The sequence below is a fragment of the Saccostrea cucullata genome, unplaced genomic scaffold (genome assembly GCF_032062105.1).
Source record: "Saccostrea cucullata isolate Sc308-1 unplaced genomic scaffold, CSIRO_AGI_Scuc_v1 ctg266, whole genome shotgun sequence".
Taxonomy (NCBI): domain Eukaryota; kingdom Metazoa; phylum Mollusca; class Bivalvia; order Ostreida; family Ostreidae; genus Saccostrea; species Saccostrea cuccullata.
This window is the reverse complement of record NW_026935351.1, coordinates 587033-612670: the sequence shown is the minus strand read 5'-3', so window position 1 is coordinate 612670 and position 25638 is coordinate 587033. Positions and strand designations below refer to the sequence as shown.

The window sequence follows — 25638 nt, the reverse complement described above, 5'->3', positions numbered from 1 at the left end:
CCTGTAAAAAATAACTGTATAACAATGATACAAGCATTTTAAAAAATCTGACATGGGAAATCGCTACAATTGACTAATTGAGTGCTCAGGCCACATGTAGGTATAGAAAGTTTACAAAACAAGGAAATTGAAGTGTCTGTCTACATAGTAGAAATTCAGGCCCACTTAATCCCCCACTGTACTCATCTCATGGGACAAATTCATTGAAATGCATACTTCACTTAAACCTCCTTCATAATTGGACTTTTTTGCATAAGACTCTTCATCCAAACCATCAGTGTGTGTTCCTTGAAGATGAAAGAGAAATTTGAATTCGGCTGGATTACGTCAATGACCATTGCGAGATAGAAAGTAGTGCCAACAAAGAGCCACTTGATGAAGCTTATGCATACGTAAGCTGGGGTAAAAGAGATTAAAAAGGAGATTTTAGACCCCTGACTATGCTGGTCCCAAACAGAACAAGAAAATAACCCGCTTATCAAATTTCTTAGACAGATGGCCTTCAATTTTACAAACCATAAAAAAAAATGTCAGAGATACAGATAATAAAATGAAAATACCGATGGAAAGTATAATTTATAGGAAAGGATTTATAGTAAAGGAACGCCCTGAAATGACTGTAACAGCTAATATGGAAGATTGAAACAAGTTCATTACCATTATAGAGCTTTACAGAATTGGGATGAATAGGACCTTTGACCAAATCCGATGTTCTAAGTCCTAAAAACAGGGTTTTATGGCTATCAGTTCAAATTCAATGCAAAGAAATAGCTACCAAGTTTACCTTGCAAATTGAAAAGGGAATCATTTCAGAAGCTACTGCTAGAGAATCCTCAATAAGGACTTGATCTTTAAATTGTACGTCGCCTTGTCCACCCTAGTTCTAATGACATCCTCCTAACCCCCGTGTTGTAATCAGCCGTTACAGGATATCAGGTAGTGATATCGTCAGAGCTAAACACATGAAAAGGTATCCCCACGAACGCAAAAAAAAATCCGCAATATCAATTACTTATTGATTTGAATTCACTTTTATTGCACTGACCTCATGGCTCTGAATGCGTTTTCTTGCTGGTGTGGTTTTAAAAAGATTTCCAACTGTCGTTTTATTAAAATCTTCTCTTTGCACACCCTCGGAATCACTGATAAAAATGAAATTATAAAGATAAAATTCATAATAGGAATCCTTGACCAGTGAAACTGATAATGACTATTGTAAATTACCAACGTATTGCTCACATTTCTGATGTTTTCTCGTTTGAAGTCTTTGAGTTGGTCATTGTAAATCATAGCTTTCTGGATTATTGGAGACACATGGTTTGACAGTTATGCTGTGGAAATTATGAGTTTTCTTCAAATAGGACCAATATCTAAATCCTAATTTCTCTATTCCTTTGAAAATGCTAATCTTTCCCTATATGAATCTAGAAAAAGGGTTCTTTTAATATCGCAAACTATGGCATCTTTCTTGCTCTAGCCTTATATTTAATACTCTTGTTAAAAGAGATGAAAAATTTGCTGCCTTTGTTCTTTTTTATAGAAAGTATTTTTGCCTGTTTTTCTTTTTGAATTTTACTTAATGTAATAATATCAAATCTATAAAAAAAAAATTCTAGCAGTTATTGTTTTTTTAAATTTTTTTATAATAATCATTTCACGTACTTCTTCTCAGATACATTTCTCTTATTAGTTGTGCAGTTTTGCATCATTTATTTTCGCTCCAGACTTATTATTCAATATATCATCACAGTTGTAGGTTATTGATATTTATCAATGGTAATTTATGTATTAATGTGTTGGTGATTGGTATTTATAAGACACAATAAAACGCAGATTTAACATGCAAATATTCATTTACACGTATATTAATCTGATTTTTCAATTAATTTAAACGACAAGATCCTCTTTTCTAACCAACATTAAGTATAAATAAATAATCATGCCGTCACTAGATAAAACTGAGAAAATATAGATCCCTTGCGCCATTGGATGAAGATCCTTCAGTATCCATATTTGATCACGAGACTTGTGTCTATTACAGATCATCAACCCTAATCCAGCTTAGTTCGCTACCATTAAAAGCGCAGTCAATGTCGTTAGAGTATAATCCAGATGTGGAACTGACCTGGGAATACCTTCTGCAAGTTCGAGTTCTTCGGTAAAATTGTTTAAGACAAAAAAAGCATCATTTCTTAATGGATGATTTTAAATGGAGAGGAATTAAAATGGGAATTTATGAGAAAAGATATTCCCAATAGTCGCCATTCATTAGGTGCATTTTATAAATCTTGATAGATTCTGTTGAAAAATATAAAAATCTTATTTTAATTCTCAAGCAAAGATTATTTATCAAAATACGTTAAAGAAGACGAAAAGTGTAAAATTAAGGCTGTCCTAAAACGATACGTAATTAGCGGTCATCCGGAGCTGAGATTCTGTTAGACTTATTCTTGCAGATATATCGATGTTTCTTTTTTTCGCTTGGAAAACTTTCCTGTTTTACTCTTGTACGTATCTGGATTACGTTTTAAATAATTTAGGACCAAATTCTCAGACCTCGTCCAATTCATTTATTTAGAAACTTGTGAAATCAATAAATGTCCATATTTATCCAATCCCTCAGCAGTTCTTTATTTAGTGCAGAGGCCCTAAGAATAGTCGGTGTGGGGACAAATTCTTAAGAAGTTGAAAGTGAAGACACATGAAAAGATACATAAACACGGGCTTTAATTGAACCCCACTGCTCTTGCTACAAGCTAGACATGTTTTAAAGATGATGTGGTGGTTTATTATTTAGCCATAAAGAAGTCTTATAGCTTATAATGAGCTTTGCCTACTGTACTTTGAAGATATAAACAGCATGTGAAGAAACATTCGATCACATTAATATCTATAATTTATTCCTTCTCATCATATCATAGTAATAAAATTGACCCCTACATTTATTTCCTTTTATAGAAATTGTCAAAGATCTAACGGAAGAATATAGGGGCATTGTGAAGACCTATTGATGTAGTTTCTTTGTGGACTTCTTCGTAATTAATAGGCGTAATCTATTCATTTATACAAACATTTACTTTGAATCGATTGAATAAAGACATTACAAGGTCCCCCGTAGGAGAGGTAGCCAATTGATATCTCAAGCCATCTGCAGCTACGGGTATTTTATATGGACATAAAGCTAAGTTGAAGAGATGAGTTAGTAGTAAAAAAAACCGGCGGGGATGCCAGCCAAACACGCCAAAGAGTTCAATCATTCGCTTTTACATATACATGTACATTGTAGTGGTTGATGAAGAGTTTTGATTTGAAGTGCGATATGTAAATTCATATGAGTAATTGAGAAATAATTTTTAATGCTTTCAATATCAACAAAATAAAAGTCTTTGAAAAGTATTAATTTCAAATTAAACATTTAAATTCAACAATAAAATGGTCTATAAAACTTCCAAAGTCACAAAAATTGGGAGCGGAAAGCGAAGGGCTATAAAAATCATATAAAAATCAGCAACTGCGGTGTCGGGCATATGTAAAACGACAACACACAAAAAAAATTTACAAAATGCTTCAACCGCGCTGTCAATTTTATAACCCTGAAAATGAAACTAGTGGGCATATCAAAGATAAATCTAATTCAGATAGTTTTCAGTAAGAATACTTAATGAAGACGCTTAACAATAAAAAAGGTCAAAGAATGAAAGCTTTAAATAACTCTCTTTTTTCAATTTATGTCTCGGCCATTTCATTTCTGTGGCTTTATTAGGATTTGATACTAGGTTTGGTGTATGTAATGGCCGGTAATGAAAAGTGTGACTAGTGTAAGATTTAAATCGCCATTGAGATATCTTTTTGTTGAGTTTTAATGGTCTGAGTTAGGAAGCTTGTGCGAGACACCCCCTTTTACATACATATATCTACCCAAGTATCGTGTGTTACGTAAACGTTTCATCTATCTGAGTAGGTCTTTCGGTTTTTCAATTATCTCAACACAAAGGGATATAGTATGTCTCAATTAAAGATTACCGGAACCATTTTGTGTAAACATATACTGCCATCTTCAATTTGGAAAATGCATCTCTCTGTCATTTATAGTGTTTTCTTTAAAATATATTTTAGCACAATAATTCTATTAAGTACCTATTGGATTACCTATAAAATATATAATTTTACACATGTTTTGTTCATAATGAGCAATCAACGGATAATGAGGTCGTTTTTAATTACTGTTTTCACCCATTTTGCTGTGAATAAACGATTAAATGTCATTATTAATTATTTACAGTCACCGGTCCTAACAAACATTAGTGACGATGTTAACATGTGTTTCTTGCTTTTCTGACATCTCTTAAATTTATTTTCTTCTGTTCATCTAAAAAAGATGCGTCTGGTCCCCCAACACAAAAAGATAGTCTACAACTCCCATATATTACGTGTCACTTGTACATCTTATTACTGGTGGCTCTATCAGAACACATAGGAAATCCGTTCTGACAGACATAATAATTATTTAAGAACAGCTTTCATAAAGAAAATCTTTTTTACCTGTCTGACACATTCTAGTATTACGTTTTTATTTTCCCTTTCCAATTTTGTTAAAAAAAAATATGAGATCTTCACTTGTGAAGTAATTTGTAAATTTTTTATTTTCATACTTTGTATTTGTCACATTCTGAAGATAGATACTGAAGCCCTGGGGTGGTGTCTCCTTAATTAAGTGATTCGAAATAAGATATTTGTTGTCACAAAGTTGTACAGAAACTGAATAAAATGACTCAAATATCCGTCATACGAAGTTCCTTGACTGGACTCACAATTTCTTTTCTTTGAAATGGGTGAATTGCTTCTATTTATTTGTCAACAATGAAGATTAACAAGATTTAAATTTGGGTATTCATCTTGACTGCAACAGGATACTTAGCCCCCTAGGATTAAAAAAATGCGATTTTAATGAAGCCATCTAAAAAGTTTTTTTATTAGAAAAATCGACACATTGGTTCACTGAAATTCAAAATACTATTTCAGAAGCTTATTCACATCATTTGTTTTTTCCACTTCATTTTTCTTTTCTCGGAGATAGAAAACACGTAAGACTTTGCATATAAAAATAATTTTCTTTAGTCTAATTTTTCAATATGAAATACATGTACCAGTATTACTATAGCATTATTTCTTAGACAAAATGAAATATTTGCTGATACAGAGTACTGAAATTGCTCGACAATTTGAATTTTTTTTTAAATTTGAAGTTTATTTAGATCTAAATGTAATTGAGAAGTTTTCTATATTCAAAAAAGTACAATATTAATAAATTTATAATTCCAAATTGAATATATTACCACAGGCACCTGAAGTATGGATAATACCCCCCCTTTTTTTTAATGAAAAAAAAATGTAAGAGTGTGTAATACCTCGAAAATATAAAATTTCCCCGTCAAACACATCTATATGTCGTTATATGCAAGCAGATTGTACTTTTTTCACGTTTAAAGAATGGCCCTATTCGGTATAATAAAAAATTTATATACCGAATAGGGCCATTTTTTTAACGTGAGAAAAAGTACAATCTGTTTGCATTAACGACATAAGGTATTATACACTCTTACATTTTTTTTCATTAAAAAAAGGGGGGGGGGGTATCATCCATACTTCAGGTGCCTGTGTATATTACCGCATATATGAGTTTATCTCATAAGAAAAACGCTTAACGTATTAAAATGAATTTATTCCTACTCATTTTCATTTTTCTGGCCGTTAACTTCTGTGAAGTAGAAAGATTATCTAAGCTCAAAATATTTCTGTATCCGGTTTTTGATAAAATTTATTTTAAAAGATAAATTATAAGGTAATATCAAAATGGAAAACATATCATTTATTTATACTGATAAAGGAACTGCCGAAGTTTTGTTGAAATATAAAAATATATTTATTTTATTTATATTTACTTGATTTCTTTTATAAAAAAATACATGTATAAAAAAAAGAAAACGTGAAATATTTTTCTCTCTGAACTATAAAGCTTAAATGGACACAAAGCTTGTGATCTTCCTTATGATTTGGGTAATTTTATTTCTTGAAGGAAATAATTTTAAGCATACGTTAGGGCCTGATACAAAGACAGACAAAATAACTGTATTAACAAAGAGCTCAACAACAAATTAAAAAGCATAAAACAGACAAAATAAAAACAAGAAGATATGAATTTTATGTTTAATGTAAGAAAATATAACAAAAAAAAAAAAACAGAGTATTTCTTTGGTTTGAAGTCATTTTGGCACATTCCTTTGTTGGAACACAAGAGTAAAATTTGTCTGAAAAGAGCAAATAAAGTCTTTAAACGTCAAGCAGATAAATGGTTTTCACTTAACAAACAGTTCAGTGTTGTGAAAACAGTTTGTTCTTTATTAAACAGTCCCTTTTTCTATAGTCACATATCCAATCTGACACTTCTCTCTCGTTTGTTTGATGTAGAATTAAGCCTGTTTTTATGAATCTGCGAAATTTCTCACCTTTTATCAGTTCCGATTGATCACGTTTTTTCATTAATGGCACTTTGGAAAACGCCATCCACAGGACAATTTTCTATTTCACAAGTTTTTTCGCCCTCTCTAATGTCTGATTAATTATTCACTTTGATTATTGGACTATTGCTCAAACAATGCATCTGTTGCTTGGCTGAGTGACCTCTTTCATTTCTTCTTCTGGGTCAAGGACATAGCTACCAGATGTCGTGGTACTGTCGTCATTTCCGGTAGTATTATAAGGGACTAGTCCGTGTGGATAAGAACTGTTTAAATTTGGATACACATTACTACCATAAGAAAAGTCTAAATTGAAAAAGTCACTAGGTGGCGTTGTTTGAGACTTAGATTTATCTCTTTCATGGTGGGATGAATTTGAGCGGTTACTTCTCGTTCTACTGTCTTGATCTGTAATGTATAAAATTGTTAAATATAAACTGTTTTCCTTTATTTCGTTACTATTCAAAATGAAAATAAATCGGTTAATCTATTAAAGCATTTCCACTCCTCAGTTTCAACAGTAATTTCAGTATTTGCACATATAAACTATGAACTATCATGATTTCATAAATGCAATCCCTTTTAGCAAAATAAACTTTGAAAAATTAGAGCAAATTACCAAAATCTAGAGAACTAGGAAACATGGAACTAGTGTTCATGTCGTCACTTCCGCCTCTTCCGCTGTCACTTGTCGCTGTATCTGCCGAGTTGATGCTGTGGTTGTCGCCTTCGTGAGTAGTATTATGCAAAGCCTATCAAAAATACCAAAATCTATATTGCATTATCTTTTTGAGAAGGTAACACGTGTTCCATTTATATGTATGTTTGTTTTATTATAACATTTGCAAAAATTATCATCATTCATTGGGATCGAGGAAGATTTATAAAATTAAAAAAAATTTTGAATTAATTTTCAAAAGGAAAAGGAAAAGTACATTTTCTTCAAACCAATCCATACCTTGTTTGAAGTGGAAGTGTTTTGACTCCGTTGTCTGTCATACATTTCATTGTGATATCGAGGCTGGTAGTTCAAACGACTGGAACCGGCCACCTAAAGAAATCAATTTTAAAAAAATATGCATATAATAAATTTAATAGTTGTCTTAACTTTAAAAAAATGCCTAAGATTGGCCTGTATGCATACACAAATGTTCTTGACGTACTAAAAAATATTTTAATTATAATACTATATAAATATTTATTTTTGATCCATTATTGAAATGTTGCTGTTCATATTGAAATAACTAAATATCAACGTCAAATTGTTTATTTTTCCTTATGCAAATTCAGGGAAGTTTTTAAGAGGGTTGGACACAAATGTTGTCGCAATTATGCCGTGATTACAATGCTCACTTCAACCATAAAGCATGTCGTGCGACCACCAATTTATTTCCACTCTTAAGAGTTCCTCGAGTTCGCAACTTTTGTATCTCAAGCCAAGCGATGATGATGCAGACGATATGTGCAGGAAAACGACAATTTCAAATCCATCAATCAGATGTACGGACGAGATTAAACGATTGGTCACCTCCGAAAAATTGTGTCAAAATTATCTGTATATGACACGGCGCGGGAACGAATGGCAGATGTGGACAGGACTCATCAATAAACATGACAGATTACTGAGAAAACGAAAATATTTCAGATCTAAGAGATAAATAATAAATCCCGAAATCTTGCAAAAAACTGACCTTCATTTGCACTAAGTATAGGATACATGTACATTTAAATTTAATAAAAATGTTCTATACATTAAGATACAAAAATTTGGATGACCCCTTAATTTTGCGCTTTATCATGGATTCAAATTAGATTTTTTTTTTCAAAAAGATAATATTAAATTTTCCCATTCTTCTCAAAATCTGTAGTAAAATGTTTTACAATTATTAAATTTTCCGCGACACAGACTTCAGCGAACATTTTCTTGTTTTGTCACATTGAAAAATAATACTGAAGTTTACAACCTTTTCAATTACAATATAAGAAAAACAAGAAGCAAAACTGGTGATTTTTTCTATTCTTTGTTGCGGACAGACCAACAGTAGGTCCACAGCAAATCATCCAGTGTTTGAAGCCGTATAAACAGCCAGGGGACACGAGAGTCTAACGTTACGTGTGTGTCTTGTTCGTTTCCCGACCAAAGACCGTCACGAAGCCGTTCTTTCCTAGGGGCCAACTAAAACCTACATAGTCCGTTCAGTTATGGATAGATGGCATTGCTTAGAAATACGTAAAAGTTTAAACCGATACCCGCTGTTTTTTGGTGTTACAAAGCACTGAAGGATACATTGTGCAAGCGCAGACTAAATACCACGAAAATGTTTTCACCGAGGACCTGCTGTTAGGGTGTTAAAGCATTTAGGCTGTATTGTTCATGGGCAGATTTGGGGCTTGTGGGCTTTATGTAATTATGCGTTTGGAAATATTTTGACATCACTTACACTAATACGCACCTAGTTTATCTTTTTATCCATCTGCAACGACACGATTGACCACCCTTTGCCATGTTTACGAGCTTAGAACAGCACCGATTTGTCTTGGGTCAACCGAGAATAAAACTAGCTTAATACCCTATACCATGATCAGTATAAACATTCCACCCTTTTCTCCCATTTTTTAACACCCTGTTATACCTAAGAAGTTTATGTTTGATAGTTTTCCCTGGATCTCCAGATTTGTATACGACAATTGCACGGTCAGATAAGTTTGATGAGAATTCCATTGTCCCGGTTTATCTTATCGCTTTAAATCACCAACACGCTTTCCCTTTTAATTGAATTTAACAATATCTTGTTTTATTCTTTTAGTGACGCGGTCACACTGACCAAAGGGGACATAGGTAGGATTTATGACCATTTTATGACAAATCTAGGTTTTCAATGAACTTAGGGATCATAAATATGTGAGGCAGGAAATTATTTCATTACGCCCCTATTCAGAATGTAAATTATACTCGATTTTGACTGATTTACGATGTAACCTTTGTCGAACAGTGACATTTCCCTTCTTATAATTGTTTTTCAATCATGAATATCAATTATATAAACTAATTTATCTTTTAAGAAAATAGTTCATGCTTTGTCGAATTATAGCTTAGAGCAAAGAATATCAAATGGCAAAAAATGACATTTATTGCCTATTTATAATTTAAAATTAAGAAATATTGAATATAATAAGTTTAACTTATAACCTGTAATTGTATTTTTAAAAGGCCTACCTGGTTAGCTAATGCAGAATAAAGTTGATTTGAGGTCACGTGGGTAACAACTTTGGGGGAATCCGGGGCATCCATGGAAAAACTCACTTTTTTCCTGGGTTCGAATCCTTGGTTCACCTCACATTCATTATGAGATTGTTGATACTTCATCTTAAGGCGATCTGCACGTTTAATTAAACAAATTGTCAAAATGATTACTACTGCAATGACACCAGTAACACAGGTGATAGCTATAGCAATGATATAAAACTTGTGTTCCTGTTGCACGGGGGATATGTTTGCCCCATCTAGGGGAATGTTACTGATGACAATGGTCAGAAAGGCCTGGGTAATTTTCGGAGGGGTCCCCTTATCCTGGGCATACACTAGCATTGTATAGGACCCAACATCTTCCTCATTGGGGGCCCTTGTTAAGATTATCCTCCCAGACAGAGTATTAAGTTGAAATAGATTGGAGAGATTTCTTCCAGGGGTTAGGTAGGTGACTTTTGAATTTAGTCCTTCGTCTGAATCTTTAGATTTAAGGTGCGCAATGACCTGGTTTGGTTGGGTTTGGTATGAAATGGTAACAGTATTGTTATTAATGGTAGGGAAGATGAAAACAGGAGCATTGTCATTCATATCTAGGACTCGAACGGTCACATTAGCTCGGGTGGATTGGGAGGGGACACCGTGATCTTTTGCGATCACATCGAAAGTATATGCGGAATGTTCCTCTCGATCCAAGCTGTTTACAGCAATCATAGAGCCATTGGAGAATACTTCAAACGGTAGGCCAGGCTTTGACTTGGGGTCTATGGAAAACGATACTCGGTTATTTTCACCACTGTCTCCGTCAGACACTAACAACACTCCTACCGTGACATTACGTCCAAAGTTTTCTGGCACATTAAAATTCAAATTATCGTTTTCAAAGACTGGAGCATTATCATTCAGGTCTGACACCTGGACGAGGATCTCCGCCGACCCAGTCTTTGGATCCTCGCCTTGGTCCACGGCATATACTATTAGTCTGTATTCATTCACTGTTTCTCTGTCCATTTTGAATAATATTTTGACAAGTCCAGTAACAGAATCTATCCCAAAATTATACACGGAAGGTTGTAAGTGATATTTTATCATTGAATTGTCACCAGTATCTTCATCAGTGGCTGTCACTTGTAAAAGAACGTCGCCAACTTCATTGTTTTCAGCTTTCATGATTTGATACACTTTCTGGCTGAAAACTGGGTAATTGTCATTTTCGTCAATTAGCCTCACATGGAATGTTGCGGATGCGTTCAGTTTGGGATGTCCTTCATCCTCACAAAGAACGGTCACTCTGTACACTCCCAAATTTTCTCGATCCAGAGGCTGATTCACGACTACTTTATATTCAACTTTATAACCGCTTGGCTCTCCAAACTGTTGTACAGCGAAAGCTTTGTCGTCGACAGAACAGTTAACCCTTCCATTGTACCCAGTGTCTGGATCAAAAACGGTAATATGTGAGACCGGAGCACCAAATTTGGCTTTTTCTGAAATTTCTGCATCAGCAGTACCGGAAAGAGGGTCTACAGTTATCTGGGGTGGGTTATTGTGAGTATCATTAACATTGACTATAACCTGGGTCTGTGAAATTCTTGGTTGTTTAGCGCTATCACTAGCTTCTACTATGATCTTATAACTTTCTCCGGGTTCAAAAATTAGAGATTCCTTTAGAAGCAGGCGTCCAGTGTAGCGTTCGATTCCAAAAAGAGTTTGAATACGAAGATCTTGCCGCTCACTTATACTATAGACAATCACGGAGTTATTTCCCTTGTCTGCATCAGTTGCCCGGACGACAAGAATAGTTGAGTTGATTGCAGCATCTTCATCAATTGTCACATTCAGGTTAGAGGTGATAAAGACGGGGGAATTGTCGTTGACGTCGGTGACGTAAACGTTGACATTGAGAATGCCGGATCGTGGAGGGTTTCCGCCATCTTGAGCTAGAACCTAAAACAAAAAAGAGAACATATTATTTTTATGCATTTATTAATTTTTTAAAAAAAAAAAGGAATAAAAACAAACTTTCTAAATAAAGATGTCTGGCTGTCAAAATAATTTTGATGGATGACCAGCTATAAGAGTTTAAATGTTGCGCTGTAGATTTTATTCTCACACAGATCAAACATTGTCATGTTTCTTTTATCTGTCAGTCGTGAATAAAAATTAAATTCACTCTCAAAGTTAAATTAGCTTTAATTATATGAAACTGAAAGGATTTTTCTTTAAATTATTCTTACCTGTATTGAAACTGATTTAAATACATTTTAGAGATTCTCAGCAGATTTAAATTGTTACAATGAAGAGAGAAGCATAATATTTTTGTTTGAATGGTATAACTTAGAAATAGAGCCATCGAGAAAAATAAAGAGTGAAACTCGATAATGAAGATAAGAGTAAGAAATTGGCTGAATATTGTAAGAATGAGATCATATAGGGTAGATGTATGATGATAGTACATGTATGTGTCATGTTTGTGTTACCTGGATGAGGTAATACTCCCGATCCTCGCGGTTCAGAGCTTCTCGGAGTACCAGCTTAACGATAGAACTACCGTCTACATTCTTCTGAAAGTGGACATCGAATGGACTGTCATTGGGGGAGATGACATAATTCTGTACGGCGTACATCCCCGTGTCGGCATCGATCGCACCCTCAATCTGCACGGACGTACCCACGGACGAACCCTCAGACAATTCCACGTCGATGCTGCCCCTGGAGAATTTGGGATAATTGTCGTTGATATCCAGGATCTGTAGATTGAGTTGAATTTTCTGATAGAAGTTTCCAGATGATGATCTCGCAATGACATCCACTTTTAGGATGCACTTTTCATCAAATTTACACACCGTCTCTCTGTCAATTTGCTTAGCTGTGTATAAGTTGGCATCCTTCTCGTTAATAGAAAATAATTCTGCATAGGGGTTAGACTGAGATAAAATGCGATATTCCATGTTTAATAGGTCCTCGGTTTGTGCTAGGCCTGAGATGTTGGCATCTTGGGCTACATTTCCAATATAAGTATTAGGTGCTTTTTCTTCTGGTAAACTATATTCCACAATTTGTCCGAAAGCGAAATGCAGTGGGAAAATAAGCACTAGCATCCACAACTCCATCTTCGAAATTTATTTGAACAGGAAAAAAGTTTAAAGTTCCTCGAAAAATTTTAATTATTTATTTGAAAATTGATCTCTTCATTGTAACATGTGTTGAAAATCTCCTTACGAAGTAAAAAGTGAACACAGTCTAATGACAAAGTTCAATATTGACTTTTGGAGACGAATTCAGGATAAATGTCTCATCGAATGCTGATCTTTTTCACACAAACCTCTATACAAACAACTCCAATCAGGTGTTTTATATTCACTACAAGTTAACTTCCACGATACAATATTTTCCTTTCACACCTGAATTAACTCAATATGATTCCCCCGCCCACTTTTCAATTATCGACCAATCAGAGGGAGTGTTGCATTAAGTCTCGGAAGTCAAAGACAGCGTTAGTAATACGCTCTATTCAAGCGAAAATAACCTTGGGGGATCTACTTTTATCTTGTCCCGGATTTTCTTCTTGTCAAGATTTACCTTGTTAAAGTATTTTTTAATTGAATATTGCAAGATTATTAAAATAAATACTCACACAGTCGCATCAATATTCTCAATGGCATTGATTCAATTGTTCTTTTGAAGTGTAAAATGCAATGCACTGTATGAAAAGTGGAGGGCTTTTTCATATTTTCTGTAAAGAAATTGAGATATGAAGGGAATAAAGCACAGACCCCGGTAACCTCCAAGAAAAACAATTATTTCGCAGTATTGAAATAAATTTATTTTGTATCCTATTGAAATATTTGATTTCTTCTCCAGAATGATATTCAAGTGTTCTCAAGGAGATCATTTACTCAAATACTCAACCAAAATAAAGATCACCGCCGGTTGTGAGAAGTCGTTTTGGTAAAAAGGGCTGCTCGCCCTACATCAAAACCTAAATTCTAAGCTAAGGGCTATAGAAAAATTCTTTTCTTTTTATTTCAATTTCCTTCTTTACTTTATTATTATCGTTTTGAGGTTCCATTTTGTCGCAGGAAACCCCAGAGGAGGTCCGAGTAGTTCAATATCATTACATGCACTAACTGGTTTTGAATTCAGTTGCATCTTTTTTTAATTTATACAGACTTTAGGTTTGATTAAACAACAAGTATAGAAGAAGATGCGTTGAAGTCAGTCGATTAGCTGTCCGAGTGTTTACTTTTTCAACAGGTTACACAAATATCAGACGTTCTTCTGAGATGAGTAGAGTGTATTGATTAGACCGAGGGTTTTTTACGTAAAAATGTACATGAGAATTATTCAATAATCCGACCGATTTTTAGTTGATCCGTGCATTAAAATAAAGCGCCAAACCACATACATTAATTATGACCAGGCTGTCAAACAAGATAAATTTGTTTAGGAGGCGAAACATCAAAAAACGTGCGACTAGTTATTGTGATCATGTAAACAAATAAAATTTATTCAATTAGAACATGGAAATGAATTAGGGTCCGTGTTTTTAGTTTTGAAATATGATAATAAAATGAACATCAAACGCACCAGTGTTCCTCCCGGCAATGAGGTTAAAATTGGAAAGCAAAAAGACAAAGGACATGTGAATATTTAGTCCGTTAATAACCTGTCCAAAAATCCACATGAGCTATGTACGATTGAACCCCGAAGATAGAATCACAATTTACCGTAATCAAAAAATCAATGTTGATAATGTTAATAGAGTCTGATAGAGGAAAATCTTGTTTATCGAGAATGGTGGATTATCAATTAGCAAATCCACCTTATCAAACTTGAAAATAGCAGTTGGTCTTTGTTTACTATAGTATGTTAATAAAGTAACATAAACTTTGATTTTTCTTCAAATTATCTTTTATAAGTACTGCCCTAAATTAAAGGGATTAAAACGCATTGATTAACAAGGAGACGATTTAAAACTTTGAATTTTGAAGATCCTATAAAATTTACAATTTCTTAATATTTTAGGAATAATTTTTTTAGCAGATAGAATTTAAATATTTATTTATAATATATGCATTAAGGATAATCACAATACTGTCTGGAAAATATAAAACAACTTCAAAATTGTTTAAGTATATTCTATGTGATTATCCACTATTATATTTAAAAGAAAATGTTACACTTTTAAAGTGAGATGTCAAATTTGTCAAACACAAACTAGAATTTATCAATGTTTTGTTTTTAATTTCATTTATACAGACAATTTAAAAACGACAGAACATCTGACTCCATCTACAAAAAGTATGACAACATCAAACAGAGAGGTAAAATGTTATTACTTTTTTTTTAGAGTTGAGCAAAGTATTTTTGGGAAATATTTATCAATGAGAAATGTTTAAAATCGCCATCAATTGTAGCAAAAGAGAAATTTGATGACATACGCAGGCCCAAGACTGGGGGAGGTCCACCATCAGCGCCCCTCACTCAGGCAGAGGAGGCCTTGTATCAGGCAATGGATACGCGACCCAACATTGTTGGCCTGGTGGGAAGCATTGATACCGATGGTAATTTAAACAATGTCACTTATTTCAGAGGTAGAACTTTGCCAGAGTAAAATTCTCCTTCTCTAGTAGAGTTAAGATTTAAAAAATGTCATATTTTGGGACCACGGAAAACTTTAAACATTTAATATACATGTACATTGTAATTATAGAACCAATAACATCTGTCCAAACACAAGAGTTAGCAGCAGTTGTTGAAGGAACCGGTGATGCTTCAACATCCTCTAAGAGCCCCGGTTTAAGTTTATCATTTAGTACAAATTCAGGTAAGATACCTATCATTTTAAAAATATATTAACACTAATCTTTGATAAGATGGTACATACGCAAGTACAGTGTATATATTTGCATTTATATTTTTTGTGAAAGATGTACGGCCTAAGGAAAAGAAGAGGAAGATGGTACCACGAGAGATCTTGGATGATCTAGAGATAAAAAATAGTAAACTTGAAAATGAGAAGCTGACACAACAAATAAACAAGCTTGTTCAAGAACAAAAGAAATTAGCCTTAGAGGAGAAAAAATTGCAAACGGAGATTGAAATGCTTGAGATTAAAAAATCATATTTATTGTGTAAATTAAGTTCTGAATTTCCAGAATTCATCAAAAACCCTGTTTGTCAATGACTTACTACTTTTGAGAGGCTCTGAATAGATCACAAACTCTTGAATTGGGATCAGTAAATGTGAAATATTTATTTTTTAAACTATAAATAAACGTATGTACTTCAGTATATCAAATGAAATTCTGAAACATATGTCACTATAAACCGTCAACCACTTGAAAATGACCTGAAATAGACAAAAAAATGTTATATAAATAATTGTCATTGGTTGAATCAATGTATAGTTGTATACATACACGTAAGTTGTGTGATCTTCGGTATTATGAATTCAAAAATATGCAAGTGTTTATGAATATGTGCATACCTACATGTAGCTCTACCCGAAATACGTCTGTGCGATATAGTCTCGCAAGTGACTTCCCTCTGGAGAATTGCATACAACTTGGTGGGCCGTCGGATCAAATGCATCCACTTGCTGGTCCAATCTATCCATCACATCACCAGTTCGAATCCCAAGATTATGAAGGATGACGCAAGCGACAACGTATGCTACTGCCTGTTCAGGGGCCGTTCTGTAAAAAAAAAAAAATCAAATTAGATTTGAATTTTTACTTAATTACATGTACATTGTATTTTGATTGTGGTATTCCCCAAGAGATGGCTGTCAATTATTTTAGTTGGAGCCAATATGAAATATTTAGACGGTTTATCTGTTAAAAAATTATAGAGGGTATTATTTACTGAATATAGCAAAATATGTTTTTTAGAAGTTGCATGTATTTCATCTAAATAATGCAAAGCTTCTTTACCTCAGAGTTCCTTGAAGACAGGAAAACCTCCGTTTCAGAATTCCAAAACTTTGCTCAATAAGAACTCTGGTTCGACACAGAGATGCATTAAATCGTTGGTGAGCGTTTGTCTGCGGGTTGAGGTATGGTGTCATTAAATAGCGTCGACAGGGGTATCCAGAATCGCCCAACAAAATGCCATTGTGTTCACCTAAACGTACAAGAGTTTCTTAATTGAATTTCTTGAATAATAACCTTCAACATTTCAAATTTGTTTCCCTTCTCCATCGATAAACAAATGTATCAATATTTTTTAGTAAAATATAAATAAAGTTGTTTACCTCTTTCGAATTGTCGACAAAGGAAGGATTCCCGCCAAATCCTGCTATCATGGACACTACCGGGCCAGCTGGCACACACACTCGTGAATTGGAAGTTGGCATCACAAACCATCTATTTGAAATCAAAATGAAACCCTAACTTTTTAAGATGGCTGATAAATTGCATATAATGCTGCAGAGTTAAAGAATTTAAATAAAAATAATATTGATATGTAGTCTCGTAGCATCAGAAGGGGTGTGGGAGGCAACTTTTTGTTGCAGTATAGTCAGCTAAATATGATTTAGTAATTAGGAGTTCAAACGACTTTTAAAATAAAATTCTGCTTATCAAGTCCTTTTTTCAGGGGAATAGATTTTTTCATTGGCTGCCCCTTTCAAATACGACGTATTTATATAATATGTAATAAGCTATCCTTAAATATTTGAGGATTTCCTCAGGAAAATCCCTCAATTTTTTTTGGTGACGGTGACTTGAGGGTGAGGTGAGATATTTGAGGGAAAACCTCAGAGTTGAGGCTGAGTGTTGAGTTGAGGGATGTTGGTGACGGCGGCTCTATTTGACCTCCTCCCCCCCTGCACGATTTAAAAGATTTAATAAATCATTTTTTGTGTATGGCGATGGGCCTCTACCCCGACCTCAAACTGCCCCCTCCCATAGCCTTTACAAGATCCCACCTCTGCTAATGACTATGTTTTTTTTAAAGGGATGTCATATCTATATATATATATATGTACTATTTTTACCACACATTGTAAGTTAGACAATAAATAAAAACTTAAACACTATACATTGTATAATAAATTTACACAGGATTCTCGAACACACTGGGATGCGTTGATGGAACATTCATTAGAATTATGGCTCCAACTGAAAATGAACCGGATTTTGTGAATAGAAAGGGATTCCATTCTTTGAATGTACAGGTCAGTATCATATTTCTTCTTTATTTTATTTGTTGTTTTATCTCACATCAAATGCTTCCAATGTTGAAGTTATAGACTATTTAATCAAAACATCAGTGATATGAGCGTCGTATTTGAAAGGGGCAGCCAATGAAAAAATCTATTCCCCTGAAAAAAGGACTTGATAAGCAGAATTTTATTTTAAAAGTCGTTTGAACTCCTAATTACTAAATCATATTTAGCTGACTATACTGCAACAAAAAGTTGCCTCCCACACCCCTTCTGATGCTACGAGACTACATATCAATATTATTTTTATTTAAATTCTTTAACTCTGCAGCATTATATGCAATTTATCAGCCATCTTAAAAAGTTAGGGTTTCATTTTGATTTCAAATAGATGGTTTGTGATGCCAACTTCCAATTCACGAGTGTGTGTGCCAGCTGGCCCGGTAGTGTCCATGATAGCAGGATTTGGCGGGAATCCTTCCTTTGTCGACAATTCGAAAGAGGTAAACAACTTTATTTATATTTTACTAAAAAATATTGATACATTTGTTTATCGATGGAGAAGGGAAACAAATTTGAAATGTTGAAGGTTATTATTCAAGAAATTCAATTAAGAAACTCTTGTACGTTTAGGTGAACACAATGGCATTTTGTTGGGCGATTCTGGATACCCCTGTCGACGCTATTTAATGACACCATACCTCAACCCGCAGACAAACGCTCACCAACGATTTAATGCATCTCTGTGTCGAACCAGAGTTCTTATTGAGCAAAGTTTTGGAATTCTGAAACGGAGGTTTTCCTGTCTTCAAGGAACTCTGAGGTAAAGAAGCTTTGCATTATTTAGATGAAATACATGCAACTTCTAAAAAACATATTTTGCTATATTCAGTAAATAATACCCTCTATAATTTTTTAACAGATAAACCGTCTAAATATTTCATATTGGCTCCAACTAAAATAATTGACAGCCATCTCTTGGGGAATACCACAATCAAAATACATCTAATTAAGTAAAAATTCAAATCTAATTTGATTTTTTTTTTACAGAACGGTCCCTGAACAGGCAGTAGCATACGTTGTCGCTTGCGTCATCCTTCATAATCTTGGGATTCGAACTGGTGATGTGATGGATAGATTGGACCAGCAAGAGGATGCATTTGACCCGACGGCCCACCAAGTTGTGTGCAATTCTCCAGAGGGAAGTCACTTGCGAGACTATATCGCACAGACGTATTTCGGGTAGAGCTACATGTAGGTATGCACATATTCATAAACACTTGCATATTTTTTGAATTCATAATACCGAAGATCACACAACTTACGTGTATGTATACAACTATACATTGATTCAACCAATAACAATTATTTATATAACATTTTTTTGTCTATTTCAGGTCATTTTCAAGTGGTTGACGGTTTATAGTGACATATGTTTCAGAATTTCATTTGATATACTGAAGTACATACGTTTATTTATAGTTTAAAAAATAAATATTTCACATTTACTGATCCCAATTCAAGAGTTTGTGATCTATTCAGAGCCTCTCAAAAGTAGTAAGTCATTGACAAACAGGGTTTATGATGAATTCTGGAAATTCAGAACTTCATTTACACAATAAATATGATTTTTTAATCTCAAGCATTTCAATCTCCGTTTGCAATTTTTTCTCCTCTAAGGCTAATTTCTTTTGTTCTTGAACAAGCTTGTTTATTTGTTGTGTCAGCTTCTCATTTTCAAGTTTACTATTTTTTATCTCTAGATCATCCAAGATCTCTCGTGGTACCATCTTCCTCTTCTTTTCCTTAGGCCGTACATCTTTCACAAAAAATATAAATGCAAATATATACACTGTACTTGCGTATGTACCATCTTATCAAAGATTAGTGTTAATATATTTTTAAAATGATAGGTATCTTACCTGAATTTGTACTAAATGATAAACTTAAACCGGGGCTCTTAGAGGATGTTGAAGCATCACCGGTTCCTTCAACAACTGCTGCTAACTCTTGTGTTTGGACAGATGTTATTGGTTCTATAATTACAATGTACATGTATATTAAATGTTTAAAGTTTTCCGTGGTCCCAAAATATGACATTTTTTAAATCTTAACTCTACTAGAGAAGGAGAATTTTACTCTGGCAAAGTTCTACCTCTGAAATAAGTGACATTGTTTAAATTACCATCGGTATCAATGCTTCCCACCAGGCCAACAATGTTGGGTCGCGTATCCATTGCCTGATACAAGGCCTCCTCTGCCTGAGTGAGGGGCGCTGATGGTGGACCTCCCCCAGTCTTGGGCCTGCGTATGTCATCAATTTTCTCTTTTGCTACAATTGATGGCGATTTTAAACATTTCTCATTGATAAATATTTCCCAAAAATACTTTGCTCAACTCTAAAAAAAAGTAATAACATTTTACCTCTCTGTTTGATGTTGTCATACTTTTTGTAGATGGAGTCAGATGTTCTGTCGTTTTTAAATTGTCTGTATAAATGAAATTAAAAACAAAACATTGATAAATTCTAGTTTGTGTTTGACAAATTTGACATCTCACTTTAAAAGTGTAACATTTTCTTTTAAATATAATAGTGGATAATCACATAGAATATACTTAAACATACCCGGTAATTATATTTTGTTTATTTAAATAGTTATATTTTTGTTTTGTTTGTTAAAAAAAAATTTTTTTTGTAGTCATTTATATTCGTTTTCTTGTATCCTATTTTTAAAAAAATCTGTAGGGTGGTCAAATTATTTCCCCCCATTTGGGACTTGATTTTTTATTTTAAAATGAATTTCTTTAATCTCCAATATTATTAATGTCTGAAGCCGCGGTCTGAAGTGGTTTGTACCTATATTTGAGCCCCCACCCGCTTTCGTCGTTTATGACCAGAAATGGTATATAATACACGACATAACGGTGTAACCAACATATGTGATGCTGTTTAAGATGAAATTTTATTAAATTAACGGAGGAATTTTGATTAACCGTGGGCATTTACGGTTACGACAGAAAACATTGTCCGTATTAATTTAGGACTGGAATATACTGGGATAAAATTTGTGTTTACACCTACAAAGGGAGATCACAGCGAGAATCGTCTGGTCATGGGTCAAAACAAAAAGTAAGTGAATTCAGATTGATATAACAGTACTTACAAATTCAGTGTGTCAGTGATGGACTTCCAAGTTTCTTCTTTTACCTTTCCATGTTTCCCTTTAACCCCCGCCCCTTTCATCTTTCCAAATAGTTGTTGTTCGAATTTTAAAACCTCTTCAATTAAAGTTATCTCCTCCTCGCTGGTCCAATTAGCCCCCCGTTTCCTTTTACCCCCTGATATCAACCCAATTATGTCTTTCTCATCCATTTTCATACAAAATAATACACAGACGACAGATATTTATTGCGTAAAATCATTACGTAAAAATTCCGCGAAAGTGCGCGATGTTATTGATGTAACACCTCAACTGAGTTGAGGGAAAAAAAATCACCTCTATTGAGGTGATACTCAGTCTGTTTGGTGACGGTGAATTGAGGAAATCCTCAGTTAGGGAAACCTCAAGGGGTTTGAGTTGAGTATTGAGGGTGAGGTTGAGGAATTTTTGGTGACGGCGGGGCCAGACCTCGGCCGCGTAGCGGCCGAGGTCAGGTGAGGTCATCGAGTGGGCCAGGTCTCGGGTCCTTATTTCACCATGTTGAACTCACAAGGGGTAATTAATTGTTTTATTACACCGATATATATCGAAAAGTATGAATCTCTAACCGTTGTCAATTCTTCCTTTGATCGGGATCGGGATTCGCTACAGACCGGATAGTGAAGTTGGTTTACATTGACGTCTGCAAGTCGTGTAAGTTTTTGCATAATGATTTACTGATTAAAACAATATTTGGTTGATAGCGACATACATTGTTATAACTAACGATTACTTTTCCTCTACACAGTCAAAATCTAACACAGAATTCAACTCTTTAAAGAGCCGCCTCCACATTCTATTGAACTGAATTGTAACGATATATTGAAACGATATATTGTAACGATAAAATTTTACCGTATTCTGTATGTAATGCAAAACAAACCATGCACAATTTTAAAAAACGTTGTTTTTTTTTCGAATAATTAGTATTTTATGCATGAACTTCGCTCAAAAACGAATTTTTGATTAAGCGGTCATATTTAGCGGTCATTAAAAATAATGACCGGGTCATTATATCCCACGTGCAATGATTCCTAGGTCAGAATTGCTGTAAACAGTACCATTTGGAGTCATTGTTGTGTTTTAAAGTTTTCTTACCAGCCAATCAAATTCGAGTATTATCAATAGAGGTATAATAAATTTGTATAATGTTGATCTCAATCTTTGTAGCCTGTACAAATTATCTACAAGACGTTTAGTTTAAATTATACAGCCTAAAAGTTCTTAAAACAAGTTCTTAAAACAATCAAATTAGTTATAATTGTGGATAAAAGGAGGAAATGAGGAAACGATTTCCATGACGAAGTGGTGATTTTCTGGAGTTCAAACTGAGTTTCAGACGACGATGTGCATGTTGTATATGGAAATACTTCCCATAGGAGAGTAAGGCGACTCCTCTTTGGGAGTTAATTAAGAATGTGCTTCATTAATTTCTCATTGCACTTCACTAACTTCGAGACAGTCTTTGTACATTTCTATAATTGCATTGATTTCTTCCACTATATTCTAAATTTTGGTCGTTAACGCCTTAGTGCTTGACCCGGGGTCATAGAATTATTCACGATCAAAATTACCCGCCTAGCTGGTCTTCAAAAGCTAACGTACTAATCCCCCGATGGTTGAACAGAATATTTCCTTTAATTGGATATAGAGTCAAATTTATGGAACTCGACACTAAGCACTTTATAATTCATAAGTAAGTTTAGTGGATGTATTCAGAGCATAGAATATGGCACGGAAGCTGAAAAGCTCGACAGAGTCGGGGCTGATTTGATCACTGCCTGTCACTAATTTATTTAGACAAGACAAGGACACCGGACCAATAATGAAGACAGGAGAGGTTATAAAAGACAGCCAACAGGAATTAACAGGCAGTTTGCTTCTATACCCGACACACAATGTGTGGACTAACCGTATGCGGCTATGCGCACATTCTCGTCAGAGATGGCCAGGGAAGGGCAGAAATGAAATATTTAAATGAATTACAATCTATTTCTGCATATTTGTCAGATGGTTTCCTTTCACTCTTAAACTGTAAAATATACTCCATTAAATCCATAAGCTTTTTGAAATAATAAGTAAAAAAAAACAAGATGTGTTTGTGAAACAGAGATCCCCCGAGTATAACAGCTTTTGGCGAAGGTTGAAGTTTCTCAAATACAAGTCAAGCCCCTAGGTCAAGTGATGAAAAATGCTGTTTTCCAAAGAGAGTACATGTCTCAATGAATATATCTATAAAATATGATGGCCCATGCACTAACCATTAAAATGTGGCCAAAATTAAAGTTTTTTTTAAATGTAAGTGCAACTTAAATGTCAAATTCAAAATCAAATTAAAGGTAACCATAAAAAAATTCACATGTGAAATATTAACGTCCAGGCACCAACTGTTCTAAATTTATGGCGAAGGTTAAAGTTTTTAAAAATTTTCTCCAACTCCAAGGTCGAGGTCAAAGGGTCAATTTTGTAAGTATCCAAAGAATGGCATTGTCACATGGGAGACATCTGTGAAATTTGAAGGCCCTAGTACTACCTGTTCAAAAATTATGTCGAAGGTTAAAGGTATCTAAAAGTGGATCAAACTTAAGGGTCTATGTCAAAAGGTCAAATTATGTATATTCATGGAAAATTCTTGTCGCAATGAAAATACATATGAAAGCCCTAACACCAACTGTTTACAAGTTACGGACAGGGTTAAATTTGGGCAAATCTTTGCAAAATTGGGTCAAAGTCCAAGGTCAAATGTATTGATACCCCAAAAAGGTCTTGTCACAAGGAATTTATACACAACATAATATATGAGAGCCATTGGTCAAACCAATCAAAAGTTATAAACAATGTTAAAGTTTTCTCCGACAAACAGACAGACACGCAGACGACGAACAGGGCAAAAATTATATACACTGTATCTCCAAATCTTCGATAATGGGGACAGAAAACCATGAAACACTGATTAACCCGTATGCAGCTGATGCTGGGGGTTGAAGTTTCTCAAATGGAAATCAAACTCCAAGGTCAAGATCAAAAGGTAAGATTGTTAGTATCCAAAGGAGGGTCTTGCAATATGGAATGAACCTGTGAAATATGAAAGCTATAGTACTAACTGTTCAAAAATTATGGCCAATGAAAAAAAAATTAAAAGTGGGTCAAACTCTAAGGTCAAGGTCAAAATATGTATCCCATTAAAAGACCTTGTCACTATTTTAAAGATTTTAAAGACTTTGACACAATGAATACACAATGAAAGTCCTAGCACCAATTGTTCAAAAAGTTATGGCCTAGGTTAGAGTCTGGTAATTTTTTGTAAAAGTATGTTAAGCTCTAAGGTTAAGAGGTCAGATTTGGTGATACCCAAAGAAACGTCTTGTCACAAGGAATACACCTGTGAAATATGAAAGCTTAAGTCTCACCAACTCAAAAGTTACGGGCAAAAAAATTGTTTGCGGGCATACGGGCAGACAGAGGGACGGACAGGGCAAAACTATGTACCCTCGAATCTTCAATTACGGGACATGATAAGCAAATTCAAAGAATTGTGGTCCCCTGCTTTCGGTGTTTTGTAGGTGAGTTGTCAGTATTTATGGCATATTTGTTGTGTCAAATATAAACTGTGAATGCCCTATCATATGTCATTCAGAAGTTAGCACAACAGTTGATTTTTTTGAAAATAAGGTCAATCGTGAAGATCATAATCAAGGGGTCAAAAATAATAGCATGCTCGCAAATATGTTGTCACAGACAATGTACTTATCAACTATTAAAGCCTTATCTCTTCTCAATCAAAAGTTTCAAGGAAAAATTTACATTTTTGAAAAGTACACCAAACTTCAAGGTCAAGGTTACGAGATAAAAAATAATCATAGGTATTTAGAAAGGTCTTTCACAGGCAATACACAGGTTTTCTATGAAAGCCCTGTCTCTTCTCATTCAATAGTAATTAATGATTATTGTCAAACGTTTTGAAAAGAAAGTCAAACTTCAAGGTCAAGGTCACTAGGTAAAATAATAGTGTATGTAGAAAGGTCTTGTCACTGGTAATACACATGTATAATATGAAAGCCCTACGTCTTCTAAATCAAAAGTTATGGCCAATTCAGGGTAATGTTTATTTTTTAAAAGAAGGTTAAACTTCAAGGTCAAGGCCACGGCGTCAAAAGTCATGGTGTATTTAGAAAGGTCTTGTCACAGGCAATACGTTTGTCTAATATGAAAGCCCTGTCCCTTCTAATTCCAAAGTTATGGCCAATTCAAAGTAAGGTATAAATGTTTTAAAAGTAGGTCAAACTTCAAGGTTACAGGGTCAAAGATCATAGTGCATTTAGAGAGGCCTTGTCACAGGCAATACACATGTGTAATATGCCTTTCTCTTCTCATTCAAAAGAGATGACCAAGGTTAAAGTTTTTGTGACAGATGGACAGACCTATACAGACGGACAGACGAAAGAGATTAATTTAATGTCCCCTCACTTTCACGAGAACGGAGGAAAAACAAATGAAACCGAT

At 34.3% G+C, this 25638-nt stretch overlaps 5 protein-coding genes across 8 annotated transcripts; 2 read left to right on the top strand and 3 right to left on the bottom strand.

Moving 5' to 3' along the window:
* Window positions 1–6195: 6195 nt before the first annotated feature.
* Window positions 6196–13124, bottom strand: LOC134242516 (protocadherin-9-like). Of its 2 annotated transcripts, XR_009986874.1 has the most exons (6): window positions 12246–13124; window positions 9736–11712; window positions 7477–7569; window positions 7138–7270; window positions 6507–6926; window positions 6196–6308 (listed from the first exon to the last, which is right to left on the bottom strand). XR_009986874.1 is itself a non-coding variant. In XM_062724618.1 (5 exons), the coding sequence occupies exons 1-5, from the start codon at window positions 12876–12878 to the stop codon at window positions 6649–6651; spliced, it is 3114 nt and encodes a 1037-aa protein (XP_062580602.1). In that variant the 5' UTR covers window positions 12879–13124; the 3' UTR covers window positions 6196–6648. The 2 variants fall into 2 exon arrangements, 1 of the variants encoding a protein (XP_062580602.1); XM_062724618.1 differs by having other exon boundaries at window positions 6196–6926.
* A 1248-nt stretch (window positions 13125–14372) lies between these two features.
* LOC134242549 (uncharacterized) lies at window positions 14373–16062 on the top strand. The gene is made up of 5 exons (XM_062724654.1): window positions 14373–14377; window positions 15028–15092; window positions 15186–15332; window positions 15482–15595; window positions 15699–16062. The coding sequence occupies exons 1-5, from the start codon at window positions 14373–14375 to the stop codon at window positions 15953–15955; spliced, it is 588 nt and encodes a 195-aa protein (XP_062580638.1). The 3' UTR covers window positions 15956–16062.
* LOC134242525 (putative nuclease HARBI1) lies at window positions 16034–17165 on the bottom strand. Of its 3 annotated transcripts, XM_062724629.1 has the most exons (5): window positions 17024–17165; window positions 16801–16893; window positions 16704–16737; window positions 16259–16466; window positions 16034–16120 (listed from the first exon to the last, which is right to left on the bottom strand). In XM_062724629.1, the coding sequence occupies exons 1-4, from the start codon at window positions 17133–17135 to the stop codon at window positions 16271–16273; spliced, it is 435 nt and encodes a 144-aa protein (XP_062580613.1). In that variant the 5' UTR covers window positions 17136–17165; the 3' UTR covers window positions 16034–16120; window positions 16259–16270. The 3 variants fall into 3 exon arrangements, with proteins under 3 accessions (XP_062580613.1, XP_062580611.1, XP_062580612.1); XM_062724627.1 differs by having other exon boundaries at window positions 16704–16893; XM_062724628.1 differs by having other exon boundaries at window positions 16263–16466; window positions 16704–16893.
* A 681-nt stretch (window positions 17166–17846) lies between these two features.
* On the top strand, window positions 17847–19417 carry LOC134242528 (putative nuclease HARBI1). The gene is made up of 5 exons (XM_062724633.1): window positions 17847–17947; window positions 18327–18438; window positions 18569–18758; window positions 18986–19193; window positions 19333–19417. Exons 1-4 carry the CDS (start codon window positions 17882–17884, stop codon window positions 19179–19181), a joined length of 564 nt encoding a protein of 187 aa, XP_062580617.1. The 5' UTR covers window positions 17847–17881; the 3' UTR covers window positions 19182–19193; window positions 19333–19417.
* A 125-nt stretch (window positions 19418–19542) lies between these two features.
* Window positions 19543–21308, bottom strand: LOC134242548 (uncharacterized). Its single transcript, XM_062724653.1, has 5 exons — window positions 21100–21308; window positions 20360–20424; window positions 20121–20267; window positions 19858–19971; window positions 19543–19754 (listed from the first exon to the last, which is right to left on the bottom strand). Exons 1-5 carry the CDS (start codon window positions 21306–21308, stop codon window positions 19543–19545), a joined length of 747 nt encoding a protein of 248 aa, XP_062580637.1.
* Between the last annotated feature and the right edge of the window lie 4330 nt (window positions 21309–25638).

What these genes read in the sequence shown, in the direction of transcription:
- LOC134242516 (XM_062724618.1), bottom strand. Translation starts at nt 12,878, where the DNA reads ATGGAGTTGTGGATGCTAGTGCTTATTTTCCCACTGCATTTCGCTTTC. An exon ending in GGGAGTATTACCTCATCCAG is followed by an intron (nt 11,713 to 12,245) that starts GTAACACAAACA and finishes TTTTTGTTTTAG; the next exon opens with GTTCTAGCTCAAGATGGCGG. An exon ending in ATTCTGCATTAGCTAACCAG is followed by an intron (nt 7,570 to 9,735) that starts GTAGGCCTTTTA and finishes TGATTTCTTTAG; the next exon opens with GTGGCCGGTTCCAGTCGTTT.
- LOC134242549 (XM_062724654.1), top strand. An exon ending in TGACAACATCAAACAGAGAG is followed by an intron (nt 15,093 to 15,185) that starts GTAAAATGTTAT and finishes CATCAATTGTAG; the next exon opens with CAAAAGAGAAATTTGATGAC. An exon ending in GGGAAGCATTGATACCGATG is followed by an intron (nt 15,333 to 15,481) that starts GTAATTTAAACA and finishes TTGTAATTATAG; the next exon opens with AACCAATAACATCTGTCCAA.
- LOC134242525 (XM_062724627.1), bottom strand. Translation starts at nt 17,135, where the DNA reads ATGGTTTGTGATGCCAACTTCCAATTCACGAGTGTGTGTGCCAGCTGG. An exon ending in TTGTCGACAATTCGAAAGAG is followed by an intron (nt 16,894 to 17,023) that starts GTAAACAACTTT and finishes TTGTACGTTTAG; the next exon opens with GTGAACACAATGGCATTTTG. An exon ending in TGTCTTCAAGGAACTCTGAG is followed by an intron (nt 16,467 to 16,703) that starts GTAAAGAAGCTT and finishes TTTTTTTTACAG; the next exon opens with AACGGCCCCTGAACAGGCAG.
- LOC134242528 (XM_062724633.1), top strand. Translation starts at nt 17,882, where the DNA reads ATGGCTCCAACTGAAAATGAACCGGATTTTGTGAATAGAAAGGGATTC. An exon ending in TTGTCGACAATTCGAAAGAG is followed by an intron (nt 18,439 to 18,568) that starts GTAAACAACTTT and finishes TTGTACGTTTAG; the next exon opens with GTGAACACAATGGCATTTTG. An exon ending in TGTCTTCAAGGAACTCTGAG is followed by an intron (nt 18,759 to 18,985) that starts GTAAAGAAGCTT and finishes TTTTTTTTACAG; the next exon opens with AACGGTCCCTGAACAGGCAG.
- LOC134242548 (XM_062724653.1), bottom strand. Translation starts at nt 21,308, where the DNA reads ATGGATGAGAAAGACATAATTGGGTTGATATCAGGGGGTAAAAGGAAA. An exon ending in ATCACTGACACACTGAATTT is followed by an intron (nt 20,425 to 21,099) that starts GTAAGTACTGTT and finishes TCATTTATACAG; the next exon opens with ACAATTTAAAAACGACAGAA. An exon ending in ATCATTTAGTACAAATTCAG is followed by an intron (nt 19,755 to 19,857) that starts GTAAGATACCTA and finishes TTTTTGTGAAAG; the next exon opens with ATGTACGGCCTAAGGAAAAG.